Below are 16,223 nucleotides of genomic sequence, written 5' to 3' on the forward strand. Positions count from 1 at the left end.
ATATTTTGTCACGCCTGTTATAGTATTTTATCATGTTCCCACGCGCTTGATTGTTGTTTTCTATCCTATGTCGACGTCGTTTCTTGTCGTGTTTTTACGTGTCATATGCATCTGAAGACGAGCCGTGCTCGAAATATTATACCACTCTTCTCTAAAAGATATATTTCAAATAGCTTACTCATGAGCAACAGACTACTACGTGTACGGAACTAATGTACGGAATTTACGTGTCATCTGCTGCCACCCAGTGGCGCGGGAGCCGGGGGGGCCCAGCCAGCAATCCCACTCCGTTCCCGATCGGGATTTTCGGACTCAGCCCGCACCACCCCGATCGGGACCGGAGTGGGACGGGATTGGGAAATGAGACACTTTGTACGGGCTGGAACGGTCCGGATATCCCAACCTACCCCGCACGGCCGGTTGGGAGATCCCGCACGTATCCGGACCGCCTTATGACGTTTTAACAAGCGCTGAACTCCGATCCCGATCGGGATTCCCCAAATCTCCCCGTACAACCGGTTCGGAAATCCCGCACGCATCCGGACCGCCTTATGGCATTTAAACAAGCGATGAACTCCGATCCCGATCGGGATGTCCCAACTCGGCCCGCACGGCCGGTTTGGGAATACCGCAGGCATCTGACATATTAACCGCAGTCTTATAACCGCAGATTGCTGTTATGCAGATGCGACCACTTTGCTTGCGCCACTGCAACCCCCGCGCCTCTTCATTATTCTCCAACTCAACCTTTATAATGCCTGCACGACAAAATGAATTACATTGGACACTGAAATATATTCACAAAAATTTACTGGTTGGACACAGGTCAAATTTTCACAAATTCACAGCCTGGCCAGCACATTCGTGGCGTCGGCCATCATCTTAGCGCCGCTGCAAGGCGCTGGCACAGCGGACTCACTTCCGGTGTTCACAGTCATTATAGCAGGCCTGCGCCTTGTTCGTGTCGGCTCCTCTGCGGACAGTGTGTCTGTCTGCCGTCACGAGCTTCAGAGAGCCACCGCGAAACTAGACGGCTGGCATCTGGTCGGGCGGTTCACCACTGTGCGGAGAGAGCATCTGAAAATGACCAAGAGGTTATTAATCAAAGTCTGGGACACACTAAAAATCACTAAGAAATAACCCACATCTGACATTTCACATGGTATGCCTGGTAATTCAGGTTTAAAACTACAATGCAACCATTAACGACACTTGACAATGAGACCAAACATCTTCTGTCCATGATAACTGATCAAACATGCGACAGCACGAGTGTAATTCACATGCCGTACAACCACAACGAACATAACAATTTCTATTACCTATAGCTTCCCCGCTCCCTACATCACGGATGAAGTGTGCACTATACTCACCCTGTTCTCAAAGACGGACTGATTTCCCTGCAACAACAGTTGAACCGACCGCTTGCTAGAGCCAGTTCAAAAGCAATATCCTGAGGCAGCAGCTCAAAGGAGGGATCGACACTTGACCAACCCGGCAGCTAGACTGGCCGCTGCGCTCAGAGGACGCGTCTGCCTGCACGCGGCCCATCTGATTGCTTTTCCAGGCTTTCTGGGCCACCGGATATGGTGCCCGAAACGCCTTCTCAGATCGGTTGGGATAACAACGTAAATCACAAGCCTGTCTAAACATGGGATTCGATTGGGCTATCCGTACCGCGTCCCAACCGATTAAGCATGCGGTCCGGAAATCCCGAGTCGCCCCTACCGCCGGCCATCGAGGTCCGGTATCGATTGGGACAACCCAAGCCTACCCAACCCGGTAGGGACAAGTCGGGACATCCGGAGCCTATCCCGACCGTCCCCAACCGCATCCCGGACGAATTGCTGGCTGGAGGCTAGGGGGGCCCCCTCCAACTTTTAGGCTGGGGGGCTCGTAATGTATTTGAGCCCCCCCCCAGCTGGAGGAATCGAAATCGGAAATCTACCAACACAATTTCATAGATTCATACATAGGCGCGGGAACCGGGGGGAGAGGGCAGTGGGGGAAGCTTGCCATCACAACTCTGGGGCCGTGGGGGCGGTGCCTCACAACTTTTCATGAGGTCAGGAACCGTTGGGGCAGCTTGTCCTCCCCAAATTAGGGGTTGTGAGTCACAAAGAAAGAAAGCATGTAAGTGAAAAATCTACCTATTTTACTGACTCGGCAACTCATTTGGCAGCTTAAAACCTTTATTCCAGGTTGCCAAAACGGTAGTTTCTTCACTCAGCTGAGACGGAATACCTCACTTTTTTGCAAATATTTTCTTCTTTTTTTTTTCGTTGAAAAGGCCAAGGTCTGAAAAATAAGTGGCCTAAAACCGATGAGAAAACTAGATTTGGGGGTACCCTAGGTTGATCTCTATGATGGTTCAGCCCCCCCAGTCTGGAAGAAGTTCCCGCGCCACTGCTGCCACCCGAGCCGCGCCGCGTATTTGGAAATTCCGACCTCGACGAGCGTCTGTGGTAGAAAACCACCACTTTGGTAGGGGAAACTACTGCTGTCTGCTACCATTTGCACTGCATGTCTCGCTATATCTGCGACATCTATGCAAGTCAGCAAGAGTACGTACCTAAGCGATACGTACTTTAAAATTTACGTACTTTTCGATGCGTATTTTCGTCCTTGACGTACTTTTGTCTATACGTACTTTGTAGTGTAGGTACCTACTTCTGCGATACGTACTTTTGTCCTTGACGACTTTTGTCTATACGTACTTTATGCTCCGCGACGTACTTCTGCGATACGTACTTTTGCCCTTGACGTACTCTTGTCCATACGTACTTTATACTGAACGCACTTTTACGATACGTGCTTTTGTCCTTGACGTAATTTTGTCCATGCGTACTTAATAATGTAGGTACGTACTTTTGCGATACGTACTTTTGTCCTTGACACTTTTATCCATTCGTGCTTTACGTACTTTTGCGATGCGTACTTTTGTCCTTGCCGTACTTTTGTCCATGCGTACTTTACACTGTACGAACATTTGCGATACGTAGGTACTTTTGTCCTACGTCCTACCACAGATTTTCGACAGGGGGACGGATCGGCCGACTAAAAACCCAAAATTAGGTCGTTACCGTACTTTTTAGGCCGATGCATTATCTGTTCAACGATACTGGGGTGAATTCCTACACGGTACACGTCTGAAGTATTCATTTTGACATGGTTAACCAGAGCCTCCGGTCTTCTATCAGGGTATAATTGTTGACACATGCCGTCAATCTGATACATCATCATACGTGGTCTGGTGGTTGCTTTAGGTATTTGTCACAACTCATAATCTCTTTTGGTCTCCAGTACGAATGGGCGGCACAGAGTGGCGCGAGATTCTCGTCGAGGTCGGAATTTCCAAACACGCAGCCGCGCCGAACGCGAGCAGACGGGAACGCACAGTAGCGCCACGAGAGCAACCCGTCGTAGCCGAACTTATCACTAGATGGTAGCACCGTGCGGCGAGCCGAGGCGAGACAGGTAGAAGCCGGCGGTGGGGCCGGTTGAGCGAGTCTGGATTTTGGTGGAGATGGTGGCGGTCCCGCCGAGTCGCGTTTTGTTTTTAGCCCGCTGTCCGTTTTGTTTGTCTGTGATGTAAAATGCAGTGGCAAGCTACAGCAGACTTTTGTGCGTGACGGACGAGTCGGACACCGAGATGGCGAACATACTTAATCTATTTAACTTCACCAGGAAGAGATTAATCGAACAGAACAGAACTGAGGCCCGGTCCGTATTGCGCCCGGTCGACCCTGACTTTCCCCGGTCGACCCGGGCATCCCCGGACTTCAAAGTTTCGCCTTCCACCGCGAAGGTATTGCCGGCGTACGCCACTGCACCGGCCAGCCGCCGGCGGTCGACCGGGCGCGGTGAGGCTCTAATGCCATCTCCAAAATGGGCCTAAAATAGTGCTTTTTTCGCCTAAAAGTTTATCGGTTTTTCGATATGTATAACAACTGTAGTGGGATGACCTGCAAACAGGCGTCGGCAACAATCACGAATGCGGCGCACATGTGACAATTAGCAAAGGTCATTATAGAGTTACGACGTACGGGAATGAGTTATCAGCTGTCTAATCGTAGACAACACAATGTCTGACTTAAACTGTAAGCCTGTATTGGTATTGTTTCTTTAATTTGGCTGTCGTACATTAATTTATGGTTTGAAATATGATTTTATGTAAAATAATTGATATAAAACAGCCGTCTCTTAAATTATGACCCCATTTCACCACACGAAAGTGGCAGAAATGACAATGATCAGCTGACGCATTTTTCTTGGCCGAAGTCAGAGCGCGCGGGCCGACGCACCACCACCGCACCACAAAGTATGAGCAGAAGCCGCGCCCAAAGCCAGGGCCCCGGTAACGTGAGGTAGCCGAGTCGGGGCAGCGTGCGCTGACCCAAGCCGGGGCCGCGGCTTTGGGCGCGGTCTACCGCATCCCCGCGGGCAGCCCCGGGCTATCACATGACACCGGGAGGACGCGCGGCTCCGGCTTGGGTCAGCGCACGCTGCCCCGACTCGGATACCTCACGTTACCGGGGCCCTGGCTTTGGGCGCGGTCTACCGCACCACCTAACAGGCATGTTCGAAACCGCAGGAGATGATGATGAACGGGTTTATCGAAACTTGATTGGATGAGCCTATCGGTAATAGCGATTTCAGTGTGTGCATTTATTGTTCATAGTGGTGTGAAATGTGGTTGGGGTACGACCGACAACCCGTCGGGGCGAATTTCGCACTGGGGTACTCAAAATTTGAAGAATTTAAGACGTTTCCATGAGTTTTCAAGGTATGGATAAGTTCTAAAAATCCGGTTCTCCTTATCTGGGCCATTAACTCCATACGGTCCAGGAAAGCTGGCACACTACCTTTAACGGCGGAGACGTTAAGGCATATTGACGGGCAGGCGAGCACCGCACGGTGAGGGGAGGGGGAGTGGGAAGGGGAGGCAGGGGCGGGAGGGGGGAACGCGCCGCCCGGGCGGCAGTCGACAGAGCACAGCGTGCGCGTAAGCACGCAGCGGATTTTTTTTTACCTCTTCCAGGGCTTCTAGTACTTTTCCTTTTTTCTCTCCACTCGTTAAAGGGGGGGGGCGTTGTGAGCCCACAGGCGGCGGTTTTCTCGAGAGAACTGGTCAGTGGGGGATCGACCTGGCCGCAAACAGGAGGAAAGAAACTTGTATAACCCTCGCCCGCACATGGGGGGGGGGGTTGCCACTCCCCCTTCCCCCAGGTAGTTTTTCTGCTCTGCACTAAACATTCATAAAGCTAGAAGCCTGATTTGTCGTATAGCTTCTTCTCTTTTTCTCGGCGTCCACTGAAAATTTCAAGTTTCTGTGACTTTTGGTTTTGGAGATATGACCTTGATCTTCAGGTCATGTCATGACCCAAATGACCAATACCCAACATCTTACGTCGGCTATGGGTCTTGTGAGCTTTTGACACCTTGATTTCGTTTTTTTTTTTTGCTATTCTTACCTCCTACCTATCACGGAACATGTTTTACAACGATGTACAGATATCAGGGTCAAGGTCAACCTAGGTCATCTAAAATCATTGCATTTTAGGCTAGCTGAATTTACTTTCCGTGAATGTTTTTTTATACTGTATTTTTGGTAATAGCTTCTCAGTTCATGATCCCATGTACCTAATAGGGACACAGAAAACAATCGGTGAGCTCATCAGTATACACAGACACACACAGACATACAAACGCCTATCATTGACCTTGACTTAGCTTGACCTGAAATGACCACAGCCAGTAAAAACCTAGTCGGATAGTGTGACAAAGAGCTGTTCTAGCTGGCTTGGCACCACAAACGGCAACGTCATCGGTATATGATGGGCACAGCACGTCATAGTCCAACGGTGGCCCCAAACAGCAACATTTTTAGTTTGACCTGACCTGGAAGGTCAATGATTGACCTAATGAGGTAAAATTGGGTACCATTGGAAGTATGAGCTTTCAGTCTTGCGGCGTTTGGCAATGGCACAGGAAAAACCTGAAGGGGGCCTTAAAGGCCCCCCCCCCGCCCGGAATAGGGTTAAGGGATCTTCAGAGGCTGTTGTACTTCGCCAGACCGTTTGAAAACTGACTAGGCCGTTAGGCCGTTTGAAAACGGCCTAGTCAAAAACTGACTAGGCTGTTTTTAAACTGTCTAGACCGTCTCAAACTGCCTAGGCCGTTTTCAAACGGCCAGACTGGACCATGGGCCGTTTGCAAACAGACTGGGTCTTGATACGGTCTGTAACATATAGATGAGTAGTTTCACAAAGTTTCGCAAAAATCGGAGGAGGTGAGGGTCAAAATAGTCATTTTTGTCCCATTTGACGTGGTATATCGTCTGTTGAGCACTGACCGTTATCTGCGGTGGCGTGCAGCGGCGGCACAGCGCCGTGGTATATTGTCTGTTGAGCACTGACCGTTATCTGCGGTGGCGTGCAGCGGCGGCACAGCGCCGCCCGAGTGAAGTTCCGGCGGCCCATCCAGCACAGCGCCGTCACTCAGAGCCAGACTGTGGGTCACACTGCTGCTGGGAGGTCAGACTGTGGGTCACACTGCTGCTGGGAGGTCAGACTGTGGGTCACACTGCTGCTGGGAGGTCAGACTCTGGGTCACACTGCTGCTGGGAGGTCAGACTGTGGGTCACACTGCTGCTGGGAGGTCAGACTGTGGGCCACACTGCTGCTGGGAGGTCAGACTGTGGGTCACACTGCTGCTGGGAGGTCAGACTGTGGGTCACACTGCTGCTGAAAGGTCAGACTGTGGGTCACACTGCTGCTGGGAGGTCAGACTCTGGGTCACACTGCTGCTGGGAGGTCAGACTGTGGGTCACACTGCTGCTGGGAGGTCAGACTGTGGGTCACACTGCTGCTGGGAGGTCAGACTGTGGGTCACACTGGTGCTGGGAGGTCAGACTGTGGGTCACACTGGTGCTGGGAGGTCAGACTGTGGGTCACACTGGTGCTGGGAGGTCAGACTGTGGGTCACACTGCTGCTGGGAGGTCAGACTGTGGGTCACACTGCTGCTGGGAGGTCAGACTGTGGGTCACACTGCTGCTGGGAGGTCAGACTGTGGGTCACACTGCTGCTGAAAGGTCAGACTGTGGGTCACACTGCTGCTGGGAGGTCAGACTGTGGGTCACACTGCTGCTGAAAGGTCAGACTGTGGGTCACACTGGTGCTGGGAGGTCAGACTGTGGGTCACACTGCTGCTGAAAGGTCAGGCTGTGGGTCACACTGCTGCTGGGAGGTCAGACTGTGGGTCACATTGCTGCTGGGAGGTCAGACTGTGGGTCACACTGGTGCTGGGAGGTCAGACTGTGGGTCACACTGCTGCTGAAAGGTCAGACTGTGGGTCACACTGCTGCTGAAAGGTCAAACTGTGGGTCACACTGCTGCTGAAAGGTCAGACTGTGGGTCACACTGGTGCTGGGAGGTCAGACTGTGGGTCACACTGCTGCTGGGAGGTCAGACTGTGGGTCACACTGCTGCTGGGAGGTCAGACTGTGGGTCACACTGCTGCTGAAAGGTCAGACTGTGGGTCACACTGGTGCTGTGAGGTCAGACTGTGGGTCACACTGCTGCTGAAAGGTCAGACTGTGGGTCACACTGCTGCTGGGAGGTCAGACTGTGGGTCATACTGCTGCTGGGAGGTCAGACTGTGGGTCACACTGGTGCTGGGAGGTCAGACTGTTGGTCACACTGGTGCTGTGAGGTCAGACTGTGGGTCACACTGCTGCTGAAAGGTCAGACTGTGGGTTACACTGCTGCTGGGAGGTCAGACTGTGGGTCACACTGCTGCTGGGAGGTCAGACTGTGGGTCACACTGCTGCTGGGAGGTCAGACTGTGGGTCACACTGCTGCTGAAAGGTCAGACTGTGGGTCACACTGGTGCTGTGAGGTCAGACTGTGGGTCACACTGCTGCTGAAAGGTCAGACTGTGGGTCACACTGCTGCTGGGAGGTCAGACTGTGGGTCATACTGCTGCTGGGAGGTCAGACTGTGGGTCACACTGGTGCTGGGAGGTCAGACTGTGGGTCACACTGGTGCTGGGAGGTCAGACTGTGGGTCACACTGCTGCTGGGAGGTCAGACTGTGGGTCACACTGCTGCTGAAAGGTCAAACTGTGGGTCACACTGCTGCTGAAAGGTCAGACTGTGGGTCACACTGCTGCTGGGAGGTCAGACTGTGGGTCACACTGCTGCTGGGAGGTCAGACTGTGGGTCACACTGGTGCTGGGAGGTTAAACTGCTCATGGAAATCTGAAATGTGGGTCATTCCATGCCCAATCACCCACCAAGCGTGGAATTGTACGGTCACCAGCACTTGCTAGTTGCTACCCATCACCTCGTTTTCGGTCACTAGGTTTGAAGACCGATCCATTCTCAGTCGCAAAAGATACCATAAATCATCCATTAGGGCGTGCGATTTTCGAATATCTAGATCAATTTAGCATATTCAAAGCATTGTGGAATTCACTTATATAAAAATCAAAATATCTGTACGCATCAAAATTCAAAATGTCACGTATGGATGAACGTAACGCGTCAGTTCCCTTTGGCGGGCTGTTGCTCCGGAATGGTGCGGGCTGCGGGGTTGAAATTTTGGCGCCGAGTCGGGCGCGTGCAACCATTTGTCGTATTAAATCTTGGTGGGGTGCGCTCGGCGGTTTGCACGTGGCGGGCGCATCTTTGCGTGATTTTGTGCCGCGGCCGGCGCCGATCAGAGAGCACGTGCTTTAGGCTCAGTTTCTTCGCTTGCAAAACTGAGCGAAATCAGAGCCGGGAGGTCGTTGACCTTTGGCAATGAATACCGGCGCAGGGCACCACCGGCTACAAGGATTCGCCAAATTTATTCTGGCAATATCTCAGCCGCTACTGGGCCGATTTTAATGAAAATTGATTCGTTACGCTACGCGTAATGCTGTCCCTCTAGTGGGAACCGACTCGGAAGGTCTTACTGAGTCCATTGGTGGGTTTCCTGACTCGCTAGCTCAATTTGATCGGGAGTAATGGACGAAAAACTAATATGACCCTAATGACGTCATAAATGACGTCACGCAAGGTCAACATTGCAAAAGTGACGCATGTAACCTTGCAAGGAGTGCATCAAATCACAATTATGTGTGGTTGAGATACTTGGAGATCGTTCCCGGCGCCAGAATAGCAGTTTCATTTTTCCCCTTTGACTTATAATGGTGAGGTCACGACAATGCATAAAAATGTTGTTTTAAGTTTTTAATCAAACTGTAAACGCAAAATTATACATAAATATCAATGCATGAAGATGAAAAAATTAATGTAAAGTTTCTTTCCAGTGCCCTAAAATCAGTATAGTAATCAAGTTAACAGTAGTAGTAAGCAGGCGCACATTGCTCAACAGTCAACACACATGTTTTAGATATCATGTTAATCTTTACCTATATTTTCAATACCCTGTTTTATCAGGACATTTGTGAGCAAGCAAAACATATTGATGAATACACAATGCATGTTCACATTGTAATTTGGTAACCTTAGTTACTGATTTGATTTTGGGCTAAGGGTCATAAATTGCTTGATCTAACCCATGGTCTCCTAACCAAGATTCTTACAGATAAGGTTGGGACGCGAGTCACGTGATCCTTTTTCTGCTTTTTCCAACCCTACTCACGATTTTCATAAGCCTTGATTTATTTCTTGCACAGAGGCGTTTGTAGTTATTAAATATACAAAAACTAATTCAATGCTATTTGAAATTAACAAACAGATTTTACGCGCAATCTCAAACAAAAATTGAATTTATTCGCGTTTCGTTATATGTTTTCAAATATAACCTTATGTTCAATGATTGCGAAATGCAAAAGGTTCCAAAATTAATTACAAAATGAATATATTTCGGACACTGTCCTTCTTCAGTTCAGAATTGCAAATTAAATCATTTAGTCACAACAGCGCCAGAGTATGTCGATAACAGCTAAGTCAGGAAGTCTCACATTGGTAAATTCTCGCGCAAAATAGACAACCATCTTACAGTTGAAATGTTCACAAGTTACCCTTTCATATAAATATAATACATGTGTCCACAATTTACACATTAATTCATCCCTATCATCTATCAAACACTAGACCACAAGCATCTAGTCGTCTATTCGACCATCGAGGCATGCAATCAGTCAAACATCCAACCATCTATGTACTCACACATCACTCAGCTATAGATAATTTGACAATCAAGTCATCAAAGGCCACCATCTTACATCAAAGAGTTTAAGTACTTTACCATTAAACCATTCATTCAAACCTCGAAACAATACTCAATCGTTCAATCATTCATGTTCATCCGTACATACATTCATTCATTCATTCATTCATTCATTCATTCATTCATTCATTCATTCATTCAATCATTCATTCATTCATACAATCATCCAATTATTCAGTCCTTCATTCATTCATTCATTTTCTCCCACACCATTCATCAATATGGTTGAATATAAAGGTTTTTACCATTCATCACCACTCATCAATATGGTTGAATATAAAGGTTTTTGGAACCTTTTGCATTTCGCAATCATTGAACATAAGGTTATATTTGAAAACATATATATGTCATAATGCTGTTCATACAAGTACTTCGCCATTTACTTGCAAACGCGTTTCGTTAATTTAATCAGCTGGCAGCCATCACCCATCGTCCTCGATGTAGTCGAACTTGGCGCACTCAGATAATGTTCGAAATTTGTGACGCTTACTTGTTGCTATGGCGACCGAGCAGTACCTACGATTTTCATTTATCAACAAGTGCTTGTGGGGCTGCCGCTCACACTTTTGAACACAGTCTTTATGCGTCAGTTTGTTTTACGCGTCATATCTGAAACATGTTTCGTGAGGCTCCAAAACCATTCAATTCATCTCCTTCAAAAGAAGTGCTTTGTAACATTTTCGATATGTTTTTTGGGCTTAATTGCTAGCTCCATTCATCCTATCTTGCGTGAGGATAGTCATCACTTGGGGACCAGTCGTTGAAAGCAAGGAACAACGACGAGAAGAAAGTCTTGTAAAAAGTCGCAGCGATTGCATTGAGCATTAAATGACGAAAATATTTTTACCCCCCACCGCCTCAGGCGATCACGTGCCGTCACCCACCTGCTCCTAACTCACTTTACATTTCCCAGCAGAATCAGCGTTTACCTATCAACATAAATAATTGCAATACCTTGGCTTATGAGCATTGATGGATCTGTCACATATTGCCGTGGCTCCCAATTACACAAAAGTAAAGATACAATGGCGAAAAATAGATACATACCCTACTAGGTATTAAAAACAACCACCTTCACATCACCTCCACCATCACCCAAAAACTATTGTTTTCATAGCTCAACAAACAATTTTTATCCGTTTGGTGTTCTTCGCCTTCTAGTTTTGAGGACCGCTAACAGTTTTGCATTCGATGCTAAATTCGGATTAGAGATTTGCCAGACTGCTCGCAATATTTGCCACATGCAAACCACGCAGAATACGCTTTTATGTCGCAGCTGCGTCAATATATCCTTTATGCAGATGAAACCGCGATTTTCTTTGAAGCAACAAAAAAAAAACAGCCTTGAAAATATCATTAACTGCGAAGCTTAACTTATCTGCTCCTGGCTACAAATGAACAAGCTTACCCTTAACACTAAAAAAAAAACATAAATCAAATATACAGTAACGCAAGTAATGAATTTGATCTAGAAATACAATTAAATAATGACTCTATAAAAAGGGAAGACACAGTAAAATACTTAGGAGTAACCGAAGGTTTGTTGTCAATAGTTAAAACACTATTCTTTAGAATTGTGTTTTTCTATTGAAAAACAAATCTGAGTTCCCTGACAATTTGGCAAAAGCTGCCCGAGATCAGTACAACTTGATGCTCTAGAAAACGGCTGCTCCAAAAATAGTTAAAACACTATTCTTTAGAATTGTGTTTTTCTATTGAAAAACAAATCTGAGTTCCCTGACATTTGGCAAAAGCTGCCTGAGATCAGTACAACTTGATGCTCTAGAAAACGGCTGCTCCAAAAATTCTGATTTTTTTTTTCAGGATTTCTAGTGGGCCATGTGATCTACGTTCTGGTGTGGGCCTCCCCTCCGCGGACCATCTGGTGCACGTGCCACGTGACTTTGAAAATTCCCGTGTTAAACCAATGGGCAAAATGAAAAAATGCGTTCCACGGCAGATTGCTCGAAAACGATCCAAACGACCCCCCATTTTCTTCCATGCGGATCAACCACCATTCGGTGCACTATCCATGGGTATGTCGCAAAGTGGCCGGAAAAGTCCAGAACCACGTGCCACGTGCCGTTGAAAATGACCCTGCACACCGGAAATTGGGACTTTTGGTCATTTCGGCGCACCCATGATGCATAGTGTGGCGTGTAACCTCACCTGGAACACTCACGTCTCTGCCGTCACCCGGCGCTGTTCCGGCATTCTCAGTGGCCTATCACATCTCAGGGGGCGCCTGCCTCCGTCCGTCATCTCCGTGCTGGTCAACGCCTTGGTTCTCTCGCAGCTTCGATACTGTATCACTGTCTATGGCAACGGTTCGAAGAAGAACCTTGCACTCATTCAGAAGACTCTAAATTATGGGGCAAAAATCATTTTCGGACGCAAAAAGTATGATCACGTGTCGGACCTGCTTGAGAAGCTGCGTTGGCTCAGCGCGGAGAACCTTGTGGTGCATGGCACACTGTGCATGGTGCACAAACTGCTGCGCTTCGGTGAGCCCGAGGTGTTAGCCGCCGGTTTGTCAACCGTGGCTGCCGCTAGGAGCTCACTAGGAGCGCAAGCTAGGGTGACCCGACAGGACCACTCACTATATGTGCTCCGATCTAGAACCGAAGCAGGCAAGAGGCGCTTCATCAGCCGTGGTCCGGTTCATTACAACCGCCTGTCACCCGATTTGCTCGGGCTCCCGGTGCCTGTTTTTAAGCACCGCCTCAGGCGGCTGCTGACGGATCCAACCTGACTGAGTTGAGCTAACCATCTGGTGTGTATGTGTGCTGGTAATGTCTGTATCTATGTTTCTTGTATTATCTTGACTATGATGTATGCGAGTGTGATTGTGATGCTTGTCTCTCTTTATCTTGACTTTGAAACCACCGTTTTAATTTTTGACGAGAGGATGTAATAGCCGCTTTTAGTGGATTTCCTTAATACACGTGGGTGACCAAACAATGGGTGTCATCCGGTCGGCAACTGTTTAAGGTGTCGTCCAGTGGGTCAAAGTGGTAGTTTCAAACTTTTGGGATCCACCATTCTGGGGATTCTTTTTGACAATATACACTTACGTTTCTTGGCGCAATGTTCATTCCACCCAGCCGGTCGTCAATGCGTTAGGTGACCCAAATGACGATTAACCTGAAGGAAGTTGGGGGCGAGGAACACGCACGTGCCATCCGTTTTTTACTCGGGCGCTTTCATCTAGGAGATTTTTGCAGATACCTTTTTGATTTGCGAACATGACCAACCTAACGGTATGCCAGTCGTTGATAAATTATCTTGCTGCGGCCGGGCGCTTATTTGCGGTGTTTGTGTTTGGCGGCTGGCGGGCGACTTTTAGTCGTTTTCGGTTAGCAGTTAGCGTCGGTGCGGTGCGGGCGGTTGTATTTTTTTTTTCGGCGTTTCGGCGTTTTTTTGTGTGGTTTGCGGCGGTCGGGCGATTTTTTTCGCCGTTTGCGTTGGCGTTTCGGGCGTGCGTTTTGCACGTTTTGCAGTGTTAACGTTTTGCGGCGGGCGGGCGTTTTGTGTTTTTTTTTTGCGGTGTTTGTCATTGGCGGCGGGTGGGCGGGCGGTTGATGCGGGCGGTTTTCTTTTTTTGCGTCGTTTGCGGTGTTAAATTTGTTTGCGGTTGGCGGCCGCTTTTTCGTTTTTTTGCGGTGTTTGCTTTTGGCGGCGGGCGGGCGATTTTTAGGCGTTTTCGGTTGGCGGTTAGCGGGCGTGCGATGCGGGCGGTTTTATTGTTTTGCGGCGTTTCTTTTATTTGCGGTTTGCGGCGGGCGGGCGTTTGTTTATTTTTTTGCGACCTTTGCGTTGGCGTTTCGGGCGTGCGTTTTGCGCGTTTTGCGGTGTTTGCGTTTTATGGCGGGCGGGCGTTTTTCACAATTCAAAGTCCAAACCTTCGGGCCACAGCGCTCCTCGAAAAGCGCTGCGTTCTTTATATGCTCTTCTCAAATGACCTGTGCTTAAGTGTGCCTGATGACGTCACCGTCGTTCAATTTGCGGACGACACGCAGCTCATGGTTACTGGCAGAAAATGTGATGTAGATCAGCTGATCGCACGCATGGAGCACGCGCTCTCCTGCGTTTTTCAGTGGTTTTGCCATAACGGCATGAAACTGAACGCAGGAAAAACAAAGATGCTCGTGATAGGAACGCCAGCAATGCTCCGCGGTTTGGCCCCTGTTACTGTGGATTTCTGTGCGACCACAATCACTGAGTCTAGAACGGTGAGGAACCTCGGAGTGACGATGGACCGTCATTTGAGTTTTGAGCCGCATGTCGACAGCGTTACACAGAAATGTACTGGCATGCTCATAGCACTGATGCATGCACGTCATGTTGTGCCGAGGTCTGCCTTGAAGTGCATCGTCCAGTCACTAGTGATCTCGGTATTGCGATACTGTTCGTCCGTCTACGGATCGTGCGGAGAGACGCAACTTCGGCGGCTCCAAAAAGTACTGAACTTCTGTGCCCGGGTCGTGTCGAACAAGCGGCGTCGCGACAGTGTGGCATCTGTAATGCGCGAATTGAAATGGTTATCTGCCAAGCGACTAATTGACTACCATACCGTGTGCGCTGTACAGCGAGCTATCGTGTCTTCCCAGCCTGAGCGACTGAGCAGCACCATAGGGCGCCAGGCGAGCAATCGCCACCAGCACGACACAAGGCGCGCCAATTTGCTCACGCTCCCGTCCATTCGGACGGAGGCAGGCCGACGGCGGCTGTGCTACAGGGGAGTGGCACGACTCAACCAGCTCAAAGTTGACCCAATGGTGTCATCTTTCAGAGCTAACGCTATGAAGGTGCTGCGAGCAATGCCTGAACAAGATGCTTAGATTGTGTGTGTCTATGTTGAGCATACGTACTGTGATTTGTGAATGCGTGGATGTGTGCTCGATATACTCCCCCTCCCCATGATATTCCCCATCGTATGACGTGAGCTTGTGAAAAGCCACTCCAATGTGTGGATCTGGCTCGAATATATCTGTATCTGTATCTGTATCTGCCCTCGAGTATACATTGATACTAAATTAAAGTGGTCTGCCCATATCGACTATCTTGCCTTAGCCATAAGCCGTAATATAGGAATCATTAACAGAATCAAGTACTTATTAGACAAAAATCACTTTTGTTTTTTTATTTTTTTTTTCACAGTTTTATTTACATAATTCACATGAAAACACCGGCAAAAATAAGCATAAAACATTGTGCTCACCAAGGTCATATATGTGCTCACCATCGGCGGCCCGCCTGGCCAGACCGGGACGGTGCCGTCCACGGCCCTGGGGAGAGCTGGGGGATGCTTCCCCAGCCGGGGAGATCTGATGGCTACCTCCCCGGCTCTCCAGGCGGGCCGCCAGCCCCCACCCGCACCGCCCGGCAAGCAACCCCGGGCGGTGCCCCCTAACCACCGACCGGGCGAGCGAAGCGTCGACCCGTCTAGGTCGGCGCTCCGCACGCCCGGCCGGCAGACCGGCCCCTCACAGGAGGGGCCAGTCCCGGGTTGGCCCGGATGGGTCATAGGGGCGGGGGCTTGTTTCGCGCACATCGTTTTCCACTAACCCTTTTTTCACTTTTTTATTGCATACACATGCACATCCACAGACCACATACACGTTCACTAGGGTGCATCAAACGCCCCGATGTCTTCAAATCGATCTGTCTGTTGATTCAATTTGTTCCACTAGTAGCACAATGACGCTGTGCAAAATTAAAATTATATCGGATGCCATCTAGGGGGTCCGCATCAGCTATGAACATGCTTCATCACTTAATCTTCCCCGATGGAGGGGGTTGGTGCGACCACTGCTGTTTTTGTCGCGATGGGTCGAAACACGTCCGGTTAGGGAACTTTAATTTGGCTTAGCTGACCTTTGATACTTAAGCCTGAACATTTGGCATTTGCTGCATTTTGATATCAGGTCAGGTCAGTGACCTATGACGTCATATGCGAACCTCTCGATGGTCTAAAAATG

General features: G+C 49.0%; 1 protein-coding gene across 2 annotated transcripts in view; it reads right to left on the reverse strand.

The window, feature by feature from the left end:
- Positions 1-780: 780 nt before the first annotated feature.
- Positions 781-16,223, reverse strand: part of LOC122387761 (SH2B adapter protein 2-like) — a 167,308-nt gene continuing 151,865 nt past the window's right edge. For both annotated transcript variants that reach the window (XM_043378210.1, XM_043378211.1), the window contains exons 5-6: positions 6,420-6,526; positions 781-1,077 (exon numbers count right to left, since the gene is read on the reverse strand). In XM_043378210.1, coding sequence (XP_043234145.1) covers positions 1,055-1,077; positions 6,420-6,526 — 130 coding nt within the window. In that variant the 3' untranslated portion in view covers positions 781-1,054. The remainder of the gene's footprint in view (positions 1,078-6,419; positions 6,527-16,223) is intronic.

This window comes from Amphibalanus amphitrite, unplaced genomic scaffold, assembly GCF_019059575.1.
Source record: "Amphibalanus amphitrite isolate SeventyFive unplaced genomic scaffold, NRLGWU_Aamphi_draft 000297F_arrow, whole genome shotgun sequence".
In the NCBI taxonomy this organism is placed as follows: Eukaryota; Metazoa; Arthropoda; class Thecostraca; order Balanomorpha; family Balanidae; genus Amphibalanus; species Amphibalanus amphitrite.